This window comes from Chiloscyllium plagiosum, unplaced genomic scaffold, assembly GCF_037043375.1.
Source record: "Chiloscyllium plagiosum isolate Xiang-an unplaced genomic scaffold, Cpla_swu_hap1 HiC_scaffold_3, whole genome shotgun sequence".
NCBI classification, from domain to species: domain Eukaryota; kingdom Metazoa; phylum Chordata; class Chondrichthyes; order Orectolobiformes; family Hemiscylliidae; genus Chiloscyllium; species Chiloscyllium plagiosum.
Genome location: NW_028270141.1, coordinates 86,617,238 through 86,638,438, shown reverse-complemented (window position 1 = coordinate 86,638,438; position 21,201 = coordinate 86,617,238). Strand labels below are relative to the sequence as shown.

At 40.0% G+C, this 21,201-nt stretch overlaps 1 protein-coding gene across 5 annotated transcripts in view; it reads right to left on the bottom strand.

Annotated features, from left to right (window-relative positions):
- The window catches only part of scara5 (scavenger receptor class A, member 5 (putative)), an 85,081-nt gene that overhangs the window by 23,884 nt on the left and 39,996 nt on the right, over nt 1–21,201 (bottom strand). For all 5 annotated transcript variants that reach the window (XM_043685073.2, XM_043685078.2, XM_087981359.1 and 2 more), the window contains 5 exons: nt 15,884–16,558; nt 13,449–13,529; nt 12,484–12,588; nt 9,192–9,245; nt 2,061–2,252 (listed from right to left, as the gene is read on the bottom strand). In XM_043685073.2, coding sequence (XP_043541008.1) covers nt 2,061–2,252; nt 9,192–9,245; nt 12,484–12,588; nt 13,449–13,529; nt 15,884–16,558 — 1,107 coding nt within the window. The remainder of the gene's footprint in view (nt 1–2,060; nt 2,253–9,191; nt 9,246–12,483; nt 12,589–13,448; nt 13,530–15,883; nt 16,559–21,201) is intronic.

Sequence of the window (21,201 nt, the reverse complement as noted above, 5' to 3'; positions counted from 1 at the left end):
GTTCAGGTAACTTTCCCCCTCCCCGATGCGACACAACATCTGCAACTCAGATTCCAGCTCCACAGCTTGGTTTCAAGGGTCCTTGAGCTACAAATACTTACTACAGATGTGTTTGGTCTGGATCACGTTTGTGTCCAGCAGCTCCCACATGTTACAGCAGCAATATATCACCATATTATATATCACAATATATCCTACTACCATCATATTTTATTTATTAATTAATTACTCTAGTTTCCCCACTCTCTGCACTTACTTGTTTTTTTTTGTTTCTCTCTCGTATCAACCGTACAATAATACAAGCTATTTTAAAACAAAGTGATAAACAAAGACTAGAGACCTGAACACAAGCTCAAGTCCTTACTTTATTTTAAAGAGTAGAAATACTGACCAATCCTACTAACTAACAAGTTGCTTTTTCTAAGTTATTGCCACATTGTGGTTCATGATACCACTCTTCCCTGGTCCCACAGTAGTTAGGTTTCTCTATTCTCCCCTTATATCCTCCCCATTAACCGCTTACTCTGAAAATATTATTTCTTGCAGTAAACCTTACATAAAGCATCTGTTTCCTCCTCTGCACCAAAATTCCACTTTGAATCAAATTCCCAGATGTACTCACTTGGCCTCACTTACTGAGAACAAGTCTCCCTCACACTGATTCCTTACTGAAGCATTAGCAAAATATAAAATCTGACACTGTACCATTCTAGAGCATCAGTGGTTGGCTCACACAAATCCCCTCTCCAAACCTGATGGAGGAGATTGTTCTGCAATTGAGAGGCCAGCTGCAACAGAAGCTTTATCGTTCATTGACAAAAGGTTAATTTTGGAGAAAGTTATTGCACAAATGGGAAATATCAATTCACACTGATTCAATAATGGTGCTCCCATCAGTATATTGCGAAGTGCTCTAATTATCAGTGGGATTTCATCAGTGAAAAATGTAAAGTTTATCATTGCTAATAGCTCCAAGATGAAGAGTCAGGAAAAGAGAGATATAAAGATAAATCTTTATTCATGTTTGTTTTTTTTTAGAAGCAATGGAATCTTGAAATCAAACAAAGCCTCTTTTATATAAATAATTGAGAAAGATTGGTAGATAAAAGAAAGGAAGAAAACAAGTGGAGTGTAAGTTTGATACATCTTCCAGCCTCCTAAAAACGATCTTTGAGAAATCAAGTGGGAGTGATGGAAAAGGATTTCAGTGACAGTGAGAGTAGGCTACATGAATCCGGGGGTAGTTAGATCAACGTGAAGGTTGTTAGTGTTAATTAATACATCTACAAATGCTGATGGAGAATAAAAAACAGAGGAGGCCATAAAATACAGAGATGTGGAGAATGAGATGGGAGTGAGGGCATTGGAGGACTAATAGAAGTAGGGAACGGGAAATGAGTCACAGAGGGCTACAGCCCACAAAAGTATTTATTTTGATCAGGCCCTCATTTAGGAGCAAGTGAGTGTGACTTGGAAATGAAGTCCTATCTCCTCATCTTATGGTGGCATTAGTGGGGTTGGAGGAGATTATTGAGATAGGGTTTGTGGGGAAGGGTAGAAAGAAAAGTGGAATCTCAGTGCTCCCTACTACAAGATTATCTCAATAGGCCAGAAAAGTGGCAGAGGTCTAAATGGTTCTTAGAAATGGTTACAGCACTGAAGGTGGCCATATGGCCTATTGTGTCCATGCTAGCTCCCTGTGTGAACAACGTGGCTTGACTTACCTCAAATTGCACCCCTCACCCAGATTGCGTTTGTTTTGTGTTAAAGAGAGACAAGAATGTCTATCTCCAATCATTTCTGGTTGACAAAGAGTCAAGGGTTATGGGGAGATTTGGTGGCATACAGCAAAATGGAATTGAGGCCACAATCGATCGAGCATTCTCTTACTGAAAGACAGAGTGGGTTCAAAGGCCAAATGGCACACTCCTGTTCCAAAGTCCTTTGTTCCGATTAAACTTAATTGGCAAATCGCTACTGGCAATCCAGCATATTGTTTGATGATAACAGAAACCAAACACTCACTGACATTTCCACTTTCTGAAAAAGAGAATAGTTACCTTGACCAAATTTATTTGCCGTGTGAATTTCATAAGCTTCTTTATAACCGAGCATCCTGCAGACCACTTCAGCATCCTGTTTGTCCCATTTATCATCACACACTGTTCCCCAGAGCTGGTCATAGAAAACCTCCACCCTGCCTTCATGAGGTCCTGATCCATTCACCAGTCTTATGATAGGTCCAAGTTCTCCTAGTGAAAAGATTAACAAATTGATTAATATCCCATCAAGGTAACTAAGCCCACTGAGTAGCCAGCAAGATATAGGTAGGATTTTTTCAGATGACAGGAATTGGTGGGGTATCTGCCTGCCAGTTATAACAGACCCACAGCTTTTAATGCTCCAAGGAAATTTGATTAGATGTTTGGTCCTTTATCTCACCCTGATTGGTTGAGCCACATGCAGTAACAACCAACAATGCACTTGCTCCTTTTGTGCTTTCTTACTCTTACCACCCACATGGCCTCATTTTTAAAAATTTTTTTTCATGATATCGTCTCTCCTCCCCGATAGAAGTGATTCTTTGATCAATATTGTCAAACTCTTTCCTCTTCTATTTCCTCCTTTCCCCCCACCCACCTCCAATCTAAATACCCTATATACAGGAATGTTGAGCTCCAATTCTGCCAATCCAGCAGCCAACAATTGGTCACAGTCTAGATATCAGACACCCAATTGTCTACTTGTACTCTTGTTTGTCTTATTCTTCAGGCTTGGATTGGAACATTTCAAATATCGTTCCATTATTTACAAATGATTGCAATGAATGAAGAAACCACCAAAAATAGCCTATCAATTTAACATCAGTGCAGAAAATCCACTGAAATCTTTCCTAGCAGGCAGATTGACTGTGCACATGGAGAAATATGAGCTGGGCAAAGATACAGCATAGATTTGTAGTCTGACTAATCTAGTTGAACTATTTGTGGAGTTGTTAACACAAATAATTATTAGTCAAGACGAAAATGCAGAGTCTTGGAGGTAACTTTGTAATGCAGATCGGTGTTGGTTAGAATGTTAAAGAATAAAACAAAACAGGCTTTGTAGCTAATTAGCCACAGTAGATCTGTGACTAAAGAATCCAGAGAATGAACAAAATGTCAACGCGTAGCTCTGTTGGAAGTGGACATTACCATGCAATTTTAATTATTACAGTGTGGTCTCCACAGCTATATCAGCAATGTCTGAGCCACATCAGAGGCTGCCAATGTGTAAACATTTACAGGAATGGAACTGCAAGCTGCTGAACCTGAAACAATTCAATGGAGACAATGGGGTGTAATTTTCAACAAAAGAAACCCTTTTTACAGCATATGATCAGAGAATCACAGAATAGCTATGAAGGATAATAGGATTAACATTATCTGCACGTGTAATAATGCAATGCTGATGTCAATGTCACATGAAGAGGTCACACTGGAGTCAAAATATTAACTCTGTTTCTCTCTCCACTGATGCTGCCAAACCCACTGAGTTTCTCCAGTATTCTCTGAGTTTGGTTCACATGATTATGAAATGGAGTGGATGCTGTAACAGGGTCTTGTGTGTACAGGTCAAGCTGTAAATAGACTCAAACAAAGAAAAGACTTAAGCAGCAGTAATTTGAGAGACTAAATAGAGTTAGACACCACATATGCAACAAAACAGGATACAGAACAGAAGGTCATTTGGCCCAATGCATCTGCACTAGCTCTTCAAAGGAACAATTTATTTTGTGCCATTCACTGGTCTTCAGCCAGAGTCCTGTGCATGCTGTCTTATCAGATAATCATTTAATTTTCTCTTAAAGTTTCAATTTAATGCACCTCCACCCATTCTCTCAAGCATTGAATTTCTGATGCAAAAGTCTTACAATGAAAAATGTAATTCTCAAACGTAATTTTACTTCATGGGGCATGAACGTAATTATGGTATGTGAGTGCACGTGGTAGGCTGAGTATTTGTGCTCCCACAGTGATGGAACTATAGGCAGAGGGAGTGCCTGGAATTGGGCTAGAGCCTCATCGTTAACATCCTTTTTCTAATCATTCTTGGGATAGCGGTATGGCATGTGAGACCTGCATTTATTGCCCTTCCCTAATTGGCTGCAAATGGCCACTGGTGAGCCAGCTTGCATAGTTCATCCTGATCGGCTGGGTTTTGTTAATCTGTCCACCATCCTCAACAGGTTGGCAAGTGTAGAGGCTGGTGTGATTTGAGGAAGTCAATAGAATTATTTGAATTGTGCTTATGCTTGGCACAAGCAAATGAGTAAAGGATGCGGATCTGTTTTGGTGTTGTTGCAGGAAGAATATTCCTCTTTGATTTGAGCCAAGGGATTATATCCAGTAGAGTCAGCAAATAGAGCCTTCAGTGACTGCCTCATTTGAAGTGTGATATTTCTGAGAATGCAGTCCTGCCTTAGTACTGCACTAAAGTATTAGTCTAGATTATATCAGAAGTCTATGAAGAAGATTTAACACACAAAACTTTGAATGTGCTACAATCTGAACTGAGTGACACTAATGGCAAAGGCAGACTTGTTATCTTTCCAAGCATATCAAAGACATTGAAGGAAGAATAGCCCAGCTTCCATTACTAGTAGTGTAAATTTCAATTTGATTCCTCACAGACAGTTAAATGCCATTATTATTAGAATTATTATTAGACAAATAATATGTGATCCATACTCAATGTCCACATGAAAAATCTTAAATTGTAAATGTGAATTATTTTCTATATGTGGGAGTTCCTGGCAGTATTTTACAGATTGTGATTAATGATTAACAGATGGTATTGTTAGAAATACTTTCATTTACAAGTGAAAGCATACCTACTGGGCCCCTTTTTATGATATCATGATGGAAAAATCCACATGCTGCATTACAAATCCAACTAAAGCGGCATTTATTTTTATTCATTCACAGGCTATGGGTTTTGCCGGCTCGGCCAGCATTTGCTGCCTGCCCCCAATTGCCTTTGATGGTGAGTTGTCGCCTTTGACTGCTGCAGTACACATTGAATGGTCTAACCCCACAGTGCTGTTAGGAAAAAGTTTCAGGAATTTGCCCAGCATTACAGGTAATCAGCATGGATTTGTAAGAGGGAGATCAGATCTGACTAATTTAGTTGAGTTTTTTTAAAAGGTGACTCGATATATAGATGAAGGTCATGCAGTTGATATGCTTTACATAGACTTCAGTAGAGACTTTGATTGAGGTGTACTAAGTTATGAATGGCATGGACAGGGTAGGTCATGAGAGTCCTTTCCCTATGGCAGACGTGTTTTAAGACCTGAGAGCATACATTTAAAGTGAGGAGTAAGTGGTTTAGAGGAGATCTGAGGAAACATTTTTCTCACCCAGAGAGTGGTAGAAATATGAGACGTGCTGCCTGAGAAGGTGTGGAAGCAGGTGTTCTTGCAATATTTAAAAAGCATCTGGACAAGCACTTAAAATGCAATGGCATAATCAGCTGTGGAACAAATACAGAGAAATGGGAATTGGTGTAGTTTAGACATGAAAGGCCTGTTTCTATGCTATATGACTATGATTCTAATAGCAAAGCAACAGCAACATATTTATTGCCAGGGTGCTATTTGGTTAGGAGAGGAATGTGCATGTGGTTGGTCATTGTCTTCTAGTGGGTAGAGCCCATGCTTTTGGGTGGCGCTGTCAAATAATCTTGCTGAGTTGCTGCAGTGGATCTTGTAGCTTACACACACACACACACACTACTGACACTTTGTGTTGATGGTGGAAGGAGCAAATGTTTAAGCTGGTGAATGGGTTGGCAACGTTATCAAAATGTTTGATCATTAGTGGCTACTTCTTTCCAGGCAAGTGAAGTTTATTTCACCATTCTCCTGACCTCTGTGTTGTAGATGGCAGATGTTTCGGGGTAGTCAGGAGGGGAGTTACTCACCACAGAATTCCTAGCCTCTGACCTGCTCTTGCAAGTGTCGTACTTTTATAATTGCTTCAGTTAAGTTTTTGGTCAACATCAAATCCCAGGATATTGATAATGGGGGATTATGGAAGTGAGATTGAATTTTAAAGGAAGATGGTTTGATTTTCTATTGATGGTTCTCTTGTTTTTGTGGTGTGCTTGTGAAAATTAAATTACATTTAATTAATAAACCCGGAATTGAAATGTCATCTCAGTAATGGTGACCATGATCTATTGTTCACTCATGCCTTTCAGGGAAGGATGTCTCCAATTCTTACCCAATCTGGCCTATATATGACTCCAGACCTTCAGCGATATAATTGTTTCTCAACAGCTCTTTGATAAGGCCTGGCATATTACTCAACAAATACTGGCATTGCCCAAGGTACCAACACCCCAAGAAAGAAAAAATAGAAGTAAAAAAGACTAAGATTGTTGGGACGAGATGAACTCCTGTAACAACATTCTGGGATGAGATGATTGACCTCCAACAACCATAATATGAGCTAGATATGATTCCAACCAGTGGACAGAATTCTCTCTGTTCCCGTTGATACATGTTTTGCTTGAGATCCCTGATTTCCCACTCAGTTAAATGCTGCCTTGATGTCATGAACACTCACTTTCACCCCGTGGTGCTGAGGTCTGCTCTTTTGTTTATTTGTGGACCCAGACTGTAATGAGGTCAGGAGCTAAGGAGCGTTAATGGAACCCAAACTGAGCATTAATTAGCATACTGTTTTTGAGGAAGTGTTTTTTTTGTTGTTAGTTCTGTTGATGAGTCCTTCATTTTACTGATGATCTAAAGTGGATGGGACAGCAGTTGACCTAGTTTTTGTGAACAGGACACTTTTTAGCTTGGTGGCACTGCGAGGACCGAAGAACTGCTAACTCTTAGATTAACAGGTGGCTTTTGGAGGCAGGATGTTCTGTGTTGGTGTGAATTAGAGGTGCAGAGAGCCATGACTACAGGCAATTAATTACACAAACAACATAAAATTGAGTGTGGCTTCTAGGCCAATGGAGAGGTTTGGCCCTGGACCTTCTAGCCATTAAGCACATAAACAAAAAAGGAGACACTGCCTTTGGAATAGAAAGAGAAAAAACTCTGAAGAGTTAAAAGAAGAAGTCAAGATATGATGCAAAGATATGAGCTAGATACTAGCATTTAGATGTAGTTGCATGACTAGTGCTCAGGGGATGGTTGAGACCTTCAAGTTCCCAGGAATAAATATCACCACAATCTGTCCTGGTCCACCCATGTTGATGCTATGGTCAAGGAAACACACCGATGACTATTTCCTCAGAAGGCTAAAGAAATTCAGCATGTCCACAATGACTCTTACCATTTTTAAAATAAATGTTCCATAGAAAACCTCCTATCCAGTTGCATCACAGCTTGGTATGGTAACTACTCTGCCCAAGCCCACAAGAAATTACAGAGAGCTGTGAGCGCTGCCCAGTCCATCACGCAACCAGTCTTCCTTCCATTGACTCCATCCATACTTCCCCCTGCCCCAGCAAATGGCATGGTGGCACAGTGGTTAGCACTGCTGCCTCACAGCGTCAGAGACCCGGGTTCAATTCCCGCCTCAGGCGACTGACTGTGTGGAGTTTGCACGTTCTCCCCGTGTCTGCGTGGGTTTCCTCCGGGTGCTCCGGTTTCCTCCCACAGTCCAAAAGATGTGCAGGTTAGGTGAATTGGCCATGCTAAATTGCCCGTAGTGTTAGGTAAGGGGTAAAATGTAAGGGTATGGGTGGGTTGCGCTTCGGCGGGGCGGTGTGGACTTGTTGGGCCGAAGGGCCTGTTTCCACACTGTAAGTAATCTAATCTAATCTAAAACAGCCAACATAATCAAAGATCCCTCCCACTCCGGTTATACTGTCTTCCACCCTCTTCTACTTTTCAGAAGATACAAAAATTTAAAAACACATACAAGCAGATTCAAGAATAGCTTCTGCCTCACTGTTTTTAATGAACCTCTCATATACCAGATTTACCACATTGCCACACAGTACTTGGGAGCTGTATTGGAGCAGTTTGGCTGGGATATGGCTAGTCTGGAGCACAAGCATTTAGTACTATTTACAGAATGTTATCTGAGTCAGGGCCTTTGCAGTTTCCATTACAGATGTTCAACAAATACTAACCGAACATATATTAACTCTCTTCGTTAAATGATGTCCAAATGAAAGAATGATATAATTACACCTTTAGGAAGAGAATATAAATACTTGTCTTTGTATAATATCTCTCAGGCAAGAAAACCACCAATCCCACCTCACATATCTTAAAGCGTTTCTTTATTTTATTTCAATATCATGTGTTGTGCTTCTTTCAGTGGCTTTTGATCAGGATGAGCCCATGTGTTGATCTTAAAAATATTCCAGGCAACAAGTTAAGGTGAAGTCAATTCCATAATTGCTAATTAACACTCAAAAATAGTGTACTCCAACATTTTCTGACCACAGGGACAAGAAGAATAATGGTGAAAACACTACCACATCCAACTTTCCCACAGAGACTTAATTCATCCTGATTTAATCAAATATTACTGTTTCTTCTTCACTGTTGGATCAAGGTTCTGGAATTTCCTGTGTAAATACCAGGGCAGCACCACTACCATAAGGATTCAACAGGTTTTGTTCAAGGCTAACCACCACCTTTTCAGTGCGACAAGGAATGGAAGATAGAATGCCTTTCAGAATTGTCTATGTCCAGATTTTGAAATAAGGAAGATGCAAAGAAAAATCTCTACATCTCAATTTAGATATAACGAAACTAATCCTCTGCATAAAGTTTAAAAAAAAAAATTTGCTGCAGCTCAAACAGAAGAAAATAAGTGCAACTTTTGTTCATGATTTTGTGACAAAAGCAGCAGAGTAGAAGTTTTTACTGAGCCTACGCAAAAACCATTTGAGTCACTGCCAATTTGTCTGCAGTAAATAAACTGGGAGAGCTATGTGAGAAAATTAACAATGTAGACATGATAGACTACATGATCTGATTGTGAGCTGCAATATTCTCTAGTTATGTAGTGATACATACCCAAGTATGGCTATGCAGTGTTATTCAGTAACTCATACCATTTGATTTGTTCACCAATAGAATTTACAGGTGCAGATTAAAAGCTCTATCCCAGCATGTCTAATGGGCATTTGTTACTACTGTCCTTTTTTAAAAGATTCACTCAGTGACTCACCTTGATCACCTTTCTCCCCCTTTTCTCCTTTTCTTCCTCTCTCACCTCTACGACCTTTAAAACAAATCACAAAAGAAACACAAATATTAACATAGAAGAATGCCCATGTTGTAAACCGATTGCTGTCCATAGCACTGGAATTATAAGTGCCCAATCAAAATACATGCAAATGAAGAAAGAAAGATTTGTAAACTGCCAAGATGGTTACATTTTCTGGATCAGTGGTGCTGGAAGAGCACAGCAATTCAGGCAGCATCCGAGGACAGGCAAAATCGACATTTCGGGCAAAAGCCCTTCCTGATGAAGGGCTTTTGCCTGAAACGTCTATTTTGCTGTCCTCGGATGCTGCCTGAACTGCTGTGCTCTTCCAGTACCACTGATCCAGAATCTGGTTTCCAGCATCTGCAGTCATTGTTTTTACCACCAAGATGATTACATTTGTTTGTTCTTCTTGGTTTGTACTTTGTTAGTGCCTGGTTTGGCTCAAAGTGAAGCTTTATTCTAAACTATTACTTATTATAAAATTAGAGCTTAATCTAGCCACAAAGTGTGTTGAATATTGCCAGGAATTGACTGTTATAAAAAACACAAAATATTTTATCTAAATCAAAAATTGCATTTAGTTGCACCAGTAGAATAGGAAGGGCATGGGTTCAAGTGAGTATCCCAAGCATAATAGGAGAGTTTATCATGTTACAATACTGAAGTTTAGAAGATTGGTGTATTTTGGAACACTGCCTTTCATTTAGGATAAAATGGAAGGCATGAGGTCTCGACCAAAGCCCATCCAACATTGGGCCTCATTGAGCAGACTACTAGCTATTAAAGGATAATTTAGAATGTTTTACTGAGAAGAAGCTGTAAGGTGTTCACACTTGGAGACAATGGCAGCGGCATTTGTAATAACAGTAATTAGACAAGTCCTGTCCGAAGTCCCAGGTAGGTGTTAAGAATGCCAGGATGTAAACAATTATACTTTAAACTGTGCATTTAATTGTTAAAAATGGAATATAATTGGAACATAAAGAATAGCTAATCAAGCTCCTAAGGGATCTCAGAAACTCAGACAAGTTATTCTGCCAGGATCTGTGAAAGAGAGATCAACTAGAGGCCAAAAGTCTCTCTGGTTCATTGCAGAGGAATGTGGGTACGAGCTCATGCTCAGATGAAAAGATTAAATTTGTCAGGATTTGCAAGAGGTTAGACAGAGAATCTCCAGTTAGAAACCCCACTATAAAAGATAACAAAATTTTCTGCTGTGTTGAGCAGTGTGATTGGGAAAATAAGGCAAGAATGAAAAGGTCAGATTCTTGATGCAAGAAAAATATTCCAATCATTCCCTGAGGGTTTAAATGTCAAGTGATTGAATCTTGCTATTGAGCGGTGACTATCTTATTTCGATGCATATGCACCTATTATTAGCTTATCTCTCCTCATTTCTATGCAGCTCCCAAATTTCCCTTCCCTCTCCAAGGAACTAGATGGCATAATTTGGAATATGAAAAGCAGTGTGGCTGCCTGGTGGTAGCAGCTCACCATTTGGTTCTCTGGGCTTTTAATCAACTCTACCTTCATCACCGTCCCCTGACCAATCCATTAACATTGTCCTCTTCCACAAAACAATACAGAGAAGCTGAATAGGCTGGGGGCTATTTTTCCTGGAGCATCAGATGTGGAGGGGTGACCTTATAGAGGTTTATAAAATCATGAGGGCGCATGCATAGGGTGAATAGCCAAGATCATTTTCTCAGGGTAGGACAGTCCAAAACTAGAGGGCATAGGTTAAGGTGAGAGGGGAAAGATTTAAAAAGGACCTGAGGGGCACCTTTTTCATACAGAGGGTGGTGCATGTATGGAATGAGCTGCCAGAGGCAGTGGTGGAGGCTGGTACAATGCATTATTTAAAAGGCATCTGGATGGGTGTATGAATAGGAAGGGTTAAGAGGGATATAGGCTAAATGCTGGCAAATGGGACTAGATTTGTTTCGGATATCTGGTCGCCATGGACAAGTCTGTTCCTATGCTGTACACCTCTATGACTCTTATGATTCACAAAAGTTGGCAGGCCACCAGACTCACTACATCATCAGAACTATTTTTGGACCAATTAACAGGTCTTATCAGCCTTTCACCTTGGAGCTCAGGGATACTTATGACTTGCATACTTTGTGTGCAGGGACACGCACATCTTACGTTGGAGCGGGGCTTGCACTCAAAAGGATTGGTTTCTGTCAGGGTTACATCTACCACAAATCTTTATGCCAATGGCTCATTTCAAGGAATTAGTGTGGACTCTGCAAGATGTCTCTCTATTCTTGGTCCACAACTACATCCAGAATGTCACTACCACATTTTCCCCACAGTCCCCTCTAGTTTATATCCTTCCCCTACAATGAGGAAGGTCAATTAGCTCAGGCAGTGGGATTCTCCAACATCACTGGTGCCCCCCACCCCCAGCCCTGGTGCAGGATCATATGGAGAGCACTCACTTTTCTTTGAGAGTGTCCTATCACCAACTTGCAAAGTTCATCAACTGAATTCTAGGAATGCTGAGCTTGTGAAAGATCATTGATGTGAGTTTTAGTGGTCTGTCTCAGCTATCGTGGGAGTTGCCATGATGTGTATATACACTCTCAGGTTCCTGCTTCTCTTCAAGATCCTCAGACTGTAATGGGATGGCTGTTGGGAAATAAGAAGTACTCTCTACAAACATAGCTGATGACATCTTTACATAATCCTCGGACTGATTCATACCAGAGGTACAACTCTACCCAGGGCCATAGTGGAATAGAGCGCAGGTCTCCTTAAAATAAGGGCCTCAATGCACTGCTCTAGGGGTCTTGCAGTAAAGTCCAGGAAGAAGGCACCACAATATTGGAGTATGCTGTGCCCTTCACAACTGGAGCCCACAAAGGCCACTTTATTATCCTGGATGCCCAAGAAATGTGGGATCAAATGCTATTCTGAGAATGAAGATCAGGACATTGACAGGATGGATGTTCAGGAGACCATGATAGGGCTGTGCATCATGGTACGCGAGAGGTCAAACAGAGCCTGCACTTTACAGGTCCTACTCAGTGTTTTGGAAAAGGGCTGCAATCAGTGAGACATAGCAGTAACATTACATTGCACCTGTAAATATGGATGATTTGTGGAGCAGAGGCACTTTTGCAGTTTCTGAAGAATGGGTTTAGTCTCATCAAGTTAATCATGTTAAATATCAGATTGAAATAAATCAGAACATTAATGTGCTAAGATGGGCTACTTAGAATGTGGAAAGCTAATAACATACCCCATGATCCCTTTTGTCCTTTGACAGAAAATCCAGGTAGGCCACGTTCTCCTGGATCTCCTTTGAGGCCTGGTATTCCAGGTGCTCCTGTCAAGCCAGGTAAACCTAAAATACAAAATTGCATTGTTTGGTGAGCAATGTGTTTATAGTATCACAAATAAAATGGGATAAAATCACAAAGAGGAATACACGAATACAATTTCTCACATTTTGAATCCTTCAATAAAGAAACTAGAAGAGTGACATAAATTATATAAGAACAAATTTACTCCCACACACTCCTCCACCCATCCTGCTTATCACCCCACCCGTCAGTTGTGCTAACATACAACTTAGAGTAAATACGTCTGAGTGTTCATTGCTTTGTCTACTTTAAAGCCACCCCACAGAATCACAGAAATTTTACTACAAGAGATCAATTTTACCCAAGGTTACATAGCCCTAGCACAAAAGTACCTTCAGAAGCTCTATTGGAATATTTTATCTTCCACTTACATCTTTAAAAACTATATTCAACTAATTACAAGAAATGAGCAAGTTACAATATGGGAAAATGTGAATATACAAATTAGGAATAGAAGTAGGCCATTTGTTCTCTTGTGCCATTTAATAAGATGATGGCTTATAAATAATAATTTAAAAGCATGTTTATGGAATAACTCTCATTTAACAAATTTACCATCAGGTTATTTATTTTGCATCAATTTAACATGCATTGACTGATTATAATATTTCCTGTTTGTGGAGGCTTTTGCTACCTTTGGAAGCTCACCTATTATCAATTACTATTAGAAGTACCAAACAATCCTCCTTCTTTAACTACTTTTTGGTATCAGTTGAGGAAAATTTGCTTTTGGAACTTGCAAGATCTTTTCAGTTAATAAAAGTTGGCCAGATCTTCTGGAGAAACTTCAATTTTCAGCAACATAATTTATATTTTGCTTCGCATCCTTTGTTGAACTCACCTTTTTTCCCAGCTACACCAGTGAGTCCAGGAAGTCCATCCAATCCGTCATCACCCTTTTCACCTTTTGGCCCAGGAGGCCCTAAAATATTGAATAGTCAATAAAGCAATTGAACTGCAGTTAACCAACCTATGCAGGTTACCTTATTTCATCAGGGAATTCAAAGTGTTTTGACCTGATCAGTTGTTTCAAAGATCACTGTACTTTGACTTTTTGTTGTTTATTGAGTACTCAGATTCAACAAGTTGTTGAAAATCATGTCCTAAGAAATGAAAATTTTTATTAAATAAATGTTTGCTTTCAGCAGCGAAATCACACATGCAGCCAGCACATATCAACTAAACAGAGGCATGTTTTCACCAGTAACCCAATAAAACAACAAAAAAGTGATAGTTTTATTTCTATGTTTTGGTTAAGATTAAAAATGATCAAAACCAAACACTGTAAACTGATGGCAGCTTTGAGGAAATTGTGATGTTGTAGTAGGGCCTACATGACACCTTCTATTTCCTTGCAGTTTTTATTCATCTTATCAATGGACTATTACTTAATGTTCAACACATACCTCTACAATTCTTCCCTGCATAATCTAATATTGAAACTTTTAATTATCTAATTGTATAGTTTTCTCTCCATAACCATCACATAAGCCATCAGTTAATCTATTCATTTATGCTTTGTTGTATGCATTATTTGTGGTGGAATTCCATAGAGATACAGTTTGTATTTCAAATGAACTGTTTCCATTTGCAAAGATCATTTTACTGTTTAACTTTGGCAATCTCCGTAAGCTTTTCTAAGTTTGTTTTATTGCCATATTTGTGGTTTCAAGAGAATGGTGAGCTGTCAGGCCTCAACTTTAGGAAGTGAAATTCTGCTACTTGTAAAGCACATGTACTTGGCTGTGTTTGTCACTAACAAGACACAAAGGAACAATATATGAACAAGTTAGTATAATAGGTGAAATTTAGCATGGTTTCCTTAAGGTCATGTGATATATGAGCGAAAAACCACAAACCAGTGGTTTAAATTATTTCTACATATTAAAGGCATGCCTCTTTTCAAGTTTCTATTGCTCTGAACAGTGCAACGTAGAAGAGGGTATTATAAAGACTACAGAGTTCAATTTAAGGTAGACAAATAATGAATTATCCCTGTTCATTAAGTAGCTGCTTTTAAAAGTTTTAATGAACGTAGTTAGGAAAGTGATTCCCTGCTCACAATTCTCACCAACTATGATGAGTACATAAGAAGATTCAACATAAAAGAGTATTTGAAAGTATCAAAAGAGTTATATTCAATAATAACAAAATTATAAATGTTCTATAAATTAAAACAAAATATGGTGCAACTTTAAAATATTTAGTTCATGTAAAATACTTTAGCAATGATGTAGAAACTATTTGAATCTGCACTCATATCATAGGTATACCTCACAGGCACCAAAGTGGCCAGTGAGTAGTGTCAAAAGTGAATGTTCTGCAAAAGGCATTCACAACTAGAAGAGCTAATATTGTTTGAGAATCCCATTATACAGAATTCAAGAAATATGCTGTACATATGGTTTGAATAACAATCTTCAAAAGGATTGGAGCCTACCATGAAGATAATAGGCTTGTTGAAGTTACGAACCTGAATACTCCTCCATGTTTCACTGCAACGCTGAACATTGTTAGAATTCACTTGATGTTCTCCTCCTCTGCAAGTTGTCTACCCCAGTAATTGGGCCCCTCTCGCCTCATTGCCTCCTAACCCCCTCAATTACTTTCACACTCTGACTGTTTGCCCAATGCCGGTCACCTCCCACATTTGTCTAATCTCTTGTCCCTGACTCCAGATCACCCCCTCTCCCTCCCAATCAGCACATCAGGGGCTAAGGCTGATGAGCCACCCAATGTAAATAACATCATAATGTGCTGATAAGTTGCCCGGCACACCCTTTACTGTTGTATGTCCACAGCTTGCTGGTTTAAGTGAGTAAATCTTGAGTCTGTTGGTTATGATGCAGGTATGGTTATCTGTGCCAGTTCATTTTGACCTGTTGGCATAAAGCACTTTCGAAGTTACTGTTTGCTTTCATCAGGGCATGATCTCCTTACCAGACAGGCCTGTGCCTGTCTCCAAGGTTTCCCCACAATCAACCCTGCAGGTCCTGTGCATCATATCCTCAAAATACTTTCTCACAGTGATACAACATGCATCATTAAAGGTAGAATTCCAACTAAAAGATATGCTACTTGCACAAAATAAAGAAGAGAAAACAAAATAAAGAGAATGCTTCAAGCAACAAAACGACGGTAAAGTAAGGATATCCCTCATTATACCCTGTTATCTTTCATCACATTTATAATTTATCTTCCTTTGGGATATTATTAAAATGGAAGAATAAAAGGGAAACAAACTTCAAAGAATATTAAATTACAAACTTCTCATACCCTGCACTAAGGTAAGATTTTTCAGGGTAATTGAATGTTCCCAGTCTTTCAGTCTCAGGTCTTCTGTGACATTGCTGAGTATGGCTACCTCATCTTTCAGTTGTTTCTCTATATTTTGCTGAATGACTTTCAATATTTTTGCATCTTCTGACACATTTGCAACTTGTATTTGAAGCTGCAGTAGACTTGTATGGTGGATGCTTATATCCTCTGTGAAGGTGCCATTGACTGCATTTAGAGTCCAACGTGCCTCCTTTACCTGCCTGCTAAGATTTCCTACATTTGATGTTATTTGTTTCAAGTTTGCTTGTTGGTGTCGCAGTGTACCCTGTGCACTGTTTATACTTATAGACAAATTGTATATCTCTTGTCTATTTGTTGAACTGAACTGTTGTAAATCATCATCTAAATCATTCACAGATGCATTAATGTCATCCATGCGTGCCTCAAAACTCTGTAACTTGTTTTCCAGTTTCTGGACAGACTGACTCAGTTGAAGGAATAGGATTGTGTGATTCTGGAAAAGCTCCTGCAGTTTGAAAATATTATCCATGACATCTTCCTTGGGTGCCTTCTGCTCCATTGTTTGACGCATGTCTTTGAAGCCTTCACCTAAGTTTGTGACGTTTTCTGTTAATATTTTCCAATCAGAAGGTGGAGGTTGATATCTGGGAACTGAAATATATCAAAAGAGGTGTCATTTATAAACATCTTGCTGTCATTTGATCTTATATCTTTTGGATAAGCGTTTCTTTAAATTCTTAATAAAAGTGAGCAATTTGCAATTCATCAATTCATTTACTCTTCAAGCCAGAATCAAAGTACGTATTTTTATACAAAATAGTTTTAAAAATATGTTGGTCTCTGCAAAATTCATGAAACATATTGGACAGATCATTGAGAACTCATTGGCTTCTCATTAGAAACAGGTAATTATAACTCTTTTCTGCAAATATCTAATCAATGTAATAGAAAACATTTTGATTGTGTGAAGCTATTTGCCATGTCTTACATGCTTCCTCTTTTAAAGTAGTGATTTATACTGGGATAGAGTCTCACTAGTCTCTTCTGATGCCTCACTTATTAGCTGTTTTCATAGATGAACCTAATAATCAACACCAGTTAGAGCACTTGATTCTTGGAATCATGCAATCACAATTATCTGTCCAGTTTCTTTCATTTCAGCTATTGTGAATCATTTCATGTTACCACAAAAGCACAATTTTATCCTCCAGTAGCCTCAGTGCTCTGTTAGCTGAGTTCATCTAACTGAACATAAAATCATCATTAGAACTTCTTTAATCTTGTGGCTAAGAATCTCTTCATAATGAATCACTGGAAAAGCCTCATTGCAAGTGTCCTTTTCCTAATTTACAATAATTCAATTATGTCAACAAACTGTACCACACCGGTAGAGGATGTTCAACCCATCAAGCAGAATCTTAACATAAAAGTCACATCGTCATGGGACCGATAGTAGGTCAGAAACTCAGTTGCAATTGAAATGGGTTTGTCTGTCTCTTCACCTCAGCCATAGTATTGATATTCTACTTTCACATTTCATGACTTATCACTGTAGAAGTATGTGATGACGAGTTCAATGTGTCAAAGGAAGGGTTTCTATTTGAAAGGACCCAGGTGAGAATCCTAATAAGTGAAACATGTTGATGACTGATATTTCATAGTATGCAATGCAAGAGCCATTCTCTAATTGGTATCTAATATTATTCCAGCAGATTTATGATCTTATAAGAATATAAGATAGGCATTGGTGTTCAGGTCCATTGTAACCTGAAGGTGGCAACACAGGTCGATAGAGTTGCCAAGAAGGCATTTGGCATGCTTTCCTTGATTGGCTGGGATATTGAGTACAAGAGTTGACAGGTCATGTTACAGTTGTATATTTGGTTTAACCACATTTGTAATACTGCATACAGTTCTGCAAACCACATTACCATAAGGATGTGGATGCTTTGGAGAGGGGGCAGAGGAGGTTCACCAATGTGTTGCCTGGTGTGGAGGGCACTAGCTATGAAGAGATGTTGAGTTGATTAGGATTATTTTCATTGGAAAGACGGAGGTTGAGTGGGGACCTTATTGAGGTCTACAAAATCATGAGAGCTGTAGACAGGGTGGATAGCAAGAAGCTTTTTTCTAGAGTGGGGGACTGAATTACTAGAGGTCATGAGTTCAAAGTGAGTGAGGAAAAGTTTAAGGGAGATATGCATGGAAAGTGTTTTACACAGAGGGTGGCGGGTGCGTGGGATGTGTTGCCAGCAGAGATGGTAGAGGTGGGCACGATAGCATCACTTAACATAGAACATAGAACAATACAGCGCAGTACAGGCCCTTTGGCCCTCGATGTTGCGCCGATCCAAGCCCACCTAACCTATACTAACCCACTATCCTCCATATACCTATCCAATGCCCGCTTAAATGCCCATAAAGAGGGAGAGTCCACCACTGCTGCTGGCAGGGCATTCCATGAACTTACGACTCGCTGAGTGAAGAACCTACCCCTAACATCAGTCCTATATCTACCCCCCCTTAATTTAAAGCTATGCCCCCTTGTAATACCCGACTCCATACGCGGGAAAAGGTTCACACTGTCAACCCTATCTAACCCCCTAATCATCTTGTACACCTCAATCAAGTCACCCCTAAACCTTCTTTTCTCTAATGAAAACAGCCCCAAGTGTCTCAGTCTATCCTCATACGATCTTCCTTCCATACCAGGCAACATCCTGGTAAACCTCCTCTGCACCCGTTCCAGTGCCTCCACATCCTTCCTATAGTATGGCGACCAAAACTGCACACAATATTCCAGATGCGGCCGCACCAGAGTTTTATACAACTGCATCATGACCTCAGGACTCCGGAACTCAATTCCTCTACCAATAAAAGCCAGTACGCCATATGCCTTCCTCACCGCACTATTTACCTGGGTGGCAACTTTCAGAGATCTGTGTACATGGACACCAAGATCCCTCTGCTCATCCACACTACCAAGTATCCGACCATTAGCCCAGTACCCCATCTTTTTGTTATTCTTCCCAAAGTGAATCACCTCACATTTAGCTACATTGAATTCCATTTGCCACCTTTCTGCCCAGCTCTGCAGCTTCTCTATATCCTGCTGTAACCTGCCACATCCTTCCTCACTGTCAACAACTCCTCCGACTTTCGTATCATCCGCAAACTTGCTCACCCAACCTTCTAACCCCTCTTCCAGGTCATTTATAAAAATGACAAACAGCAATGGTCCCAAAACAGATCCTTGCGGAACACCGCTAGTGACGGCACTCCATGAAGAAACTTTGCCATCAACTACTACCCTCTGTCTTCTTCCATCCAGCCAATTCCTAATCCAAACCTCCAACTCACCCTCAATGCCATATCTCCGTATTTTCTGCAGTAGCCTACCATGGGGAACCTTATCAAACGCCTTACTAAAATCCATATATACCACATCTACCGCTTTCCCCTCATCAACCTCCTTCGTCACCTTTTCAAAGAATTCAATAAGGTTTGTGAGGCACGACCTGCCCTTCACAAAACCATGCTGACTATCCTTGATCACATTATTCCTATCCAGATGTGCATAAATCCTATCCCTTACAATTCTCTCTAAGACTTTGCCCACAACAGAAGTGAGACTCACCGGCCTATAGTTACTAGGGTTATCCCTACTCCCCTTTTTGAACAAGGGAACCACATTTGCTATCCTCCAGTCTTCTGGCACTACTCCTGTAGACAAAGAGGACATAAAAATCAAGGCCAATGGCTCTGCAATCTCCTCCCTTGCTTCCCAGAGAATCCTAGGATAAATGCCATCAGGCCCAGGGGACTTACCTATTTTCACCTTTTCCAGGATTTCCAACACCTCTTCTCTACATACCTCAAAGCCATCCATTCTACTTATTTGTGACTCAGTATTCACATCGACGACAATGCCCTGTTCCTGAGTAAATACTGAAGAAAAGTATTCATTCAGTGTCTCCCCAATCTCTTCCGCCTCCACACGCAACTTCCCACTACTATCCTTGACTGGACCTATTCCTACCCTAGTCATTCTTTTATTCCTAACATACCTATAGAAAGCCTTAGGGTTTTCCCTAATCCTACCGACTAAGGACCTTTCATGTCCCCTCCTTGCTGCTCTTAACTCTCTCTTCAGGTCCTTCCTGGCTACCCTATAACTCTCAATCGCCCCAATTGAACCTTCACGTCTCATCTTGAGATAGGCCGCCCTCTTCCATTTAACAAGGGATTCCAATTCCTTATTAAACCACGGCTCCCTCGCACGACCCTTTCCTCCCTGCCTGACAGGTACATAATTATCAAGGACACTCAATAGTTGCTCCTTGAACAAGCTCCACATATCATTTACTTAAGGTGTATCTAGACAGATACATGAATGGGTAGGGATCAGAGGGATACAGATCCTTAGAAAATAGGCGACAGGTTTACATAGAGGATCTGGATCAGCACTTAGAGAGCTGAAGGGCCTTTTCCTATGCTGTAATTTTCTTTATTCTTTGTTCTATATTTCAGCTTCAAGGAAAGTATGCTGTGTGCCTTCTGACACTTTCGCATTTTTCTTCCTCACTATCGTCTACACTATCAATTTTGTATCATCTGCAAATTTTGTAATTGTTCTTAGATATATAAGTCTTTGTGGGTGGCACGGTGGCACAGTGGTTAGCACTACTGCCTCACAGCGCCAGAGACCCGGGTTCAATTCCCGCCTCAGGCGACTCTCTGTGTGGAGTTTGCACATCCTCCCCATCTTGCTTCCTATCCCTAAGCTAATTTTGGATCCAATATGCTATAATCCCTTGGATGTTGTGGTTGTTTTATAAACCCAACCAAAATTCATTCAGACGATGTATTGCATGTTTCCCTCATCCATCCTCCCTGTTACCTGCTCAAAAAGCTCAAACAAGTTAGTCAGATACAAGGGGCAGACTGTTCTAGGAGCCACATGGGCTTTAGCAAGAATTGTGCAAGAAGTCTGGTGAGACCTATCTTGATGGCAAGAGCATCTCGCTCCATCTGATATGCTTTTGTTGAGTCCCATGGTGAGCTTCTTGTCAGGTAATGGTTAGTTGACAATTAAGAGGGATTAAAGGTTGTTAAATGTCTTGCTAATGGCCCAACTCACCTCAGTAATATTTATCTTCCTATTTTCCCAAACACATCAAGCAAGCTCGATATCAACAAAACACAGCTAGGAAATAATCACAGCAAATGACATCAGCTTACCACATGCTCCATGCTGGCCTTGATGACAGTGGGTCAGGGAAGATTTTGTTGGT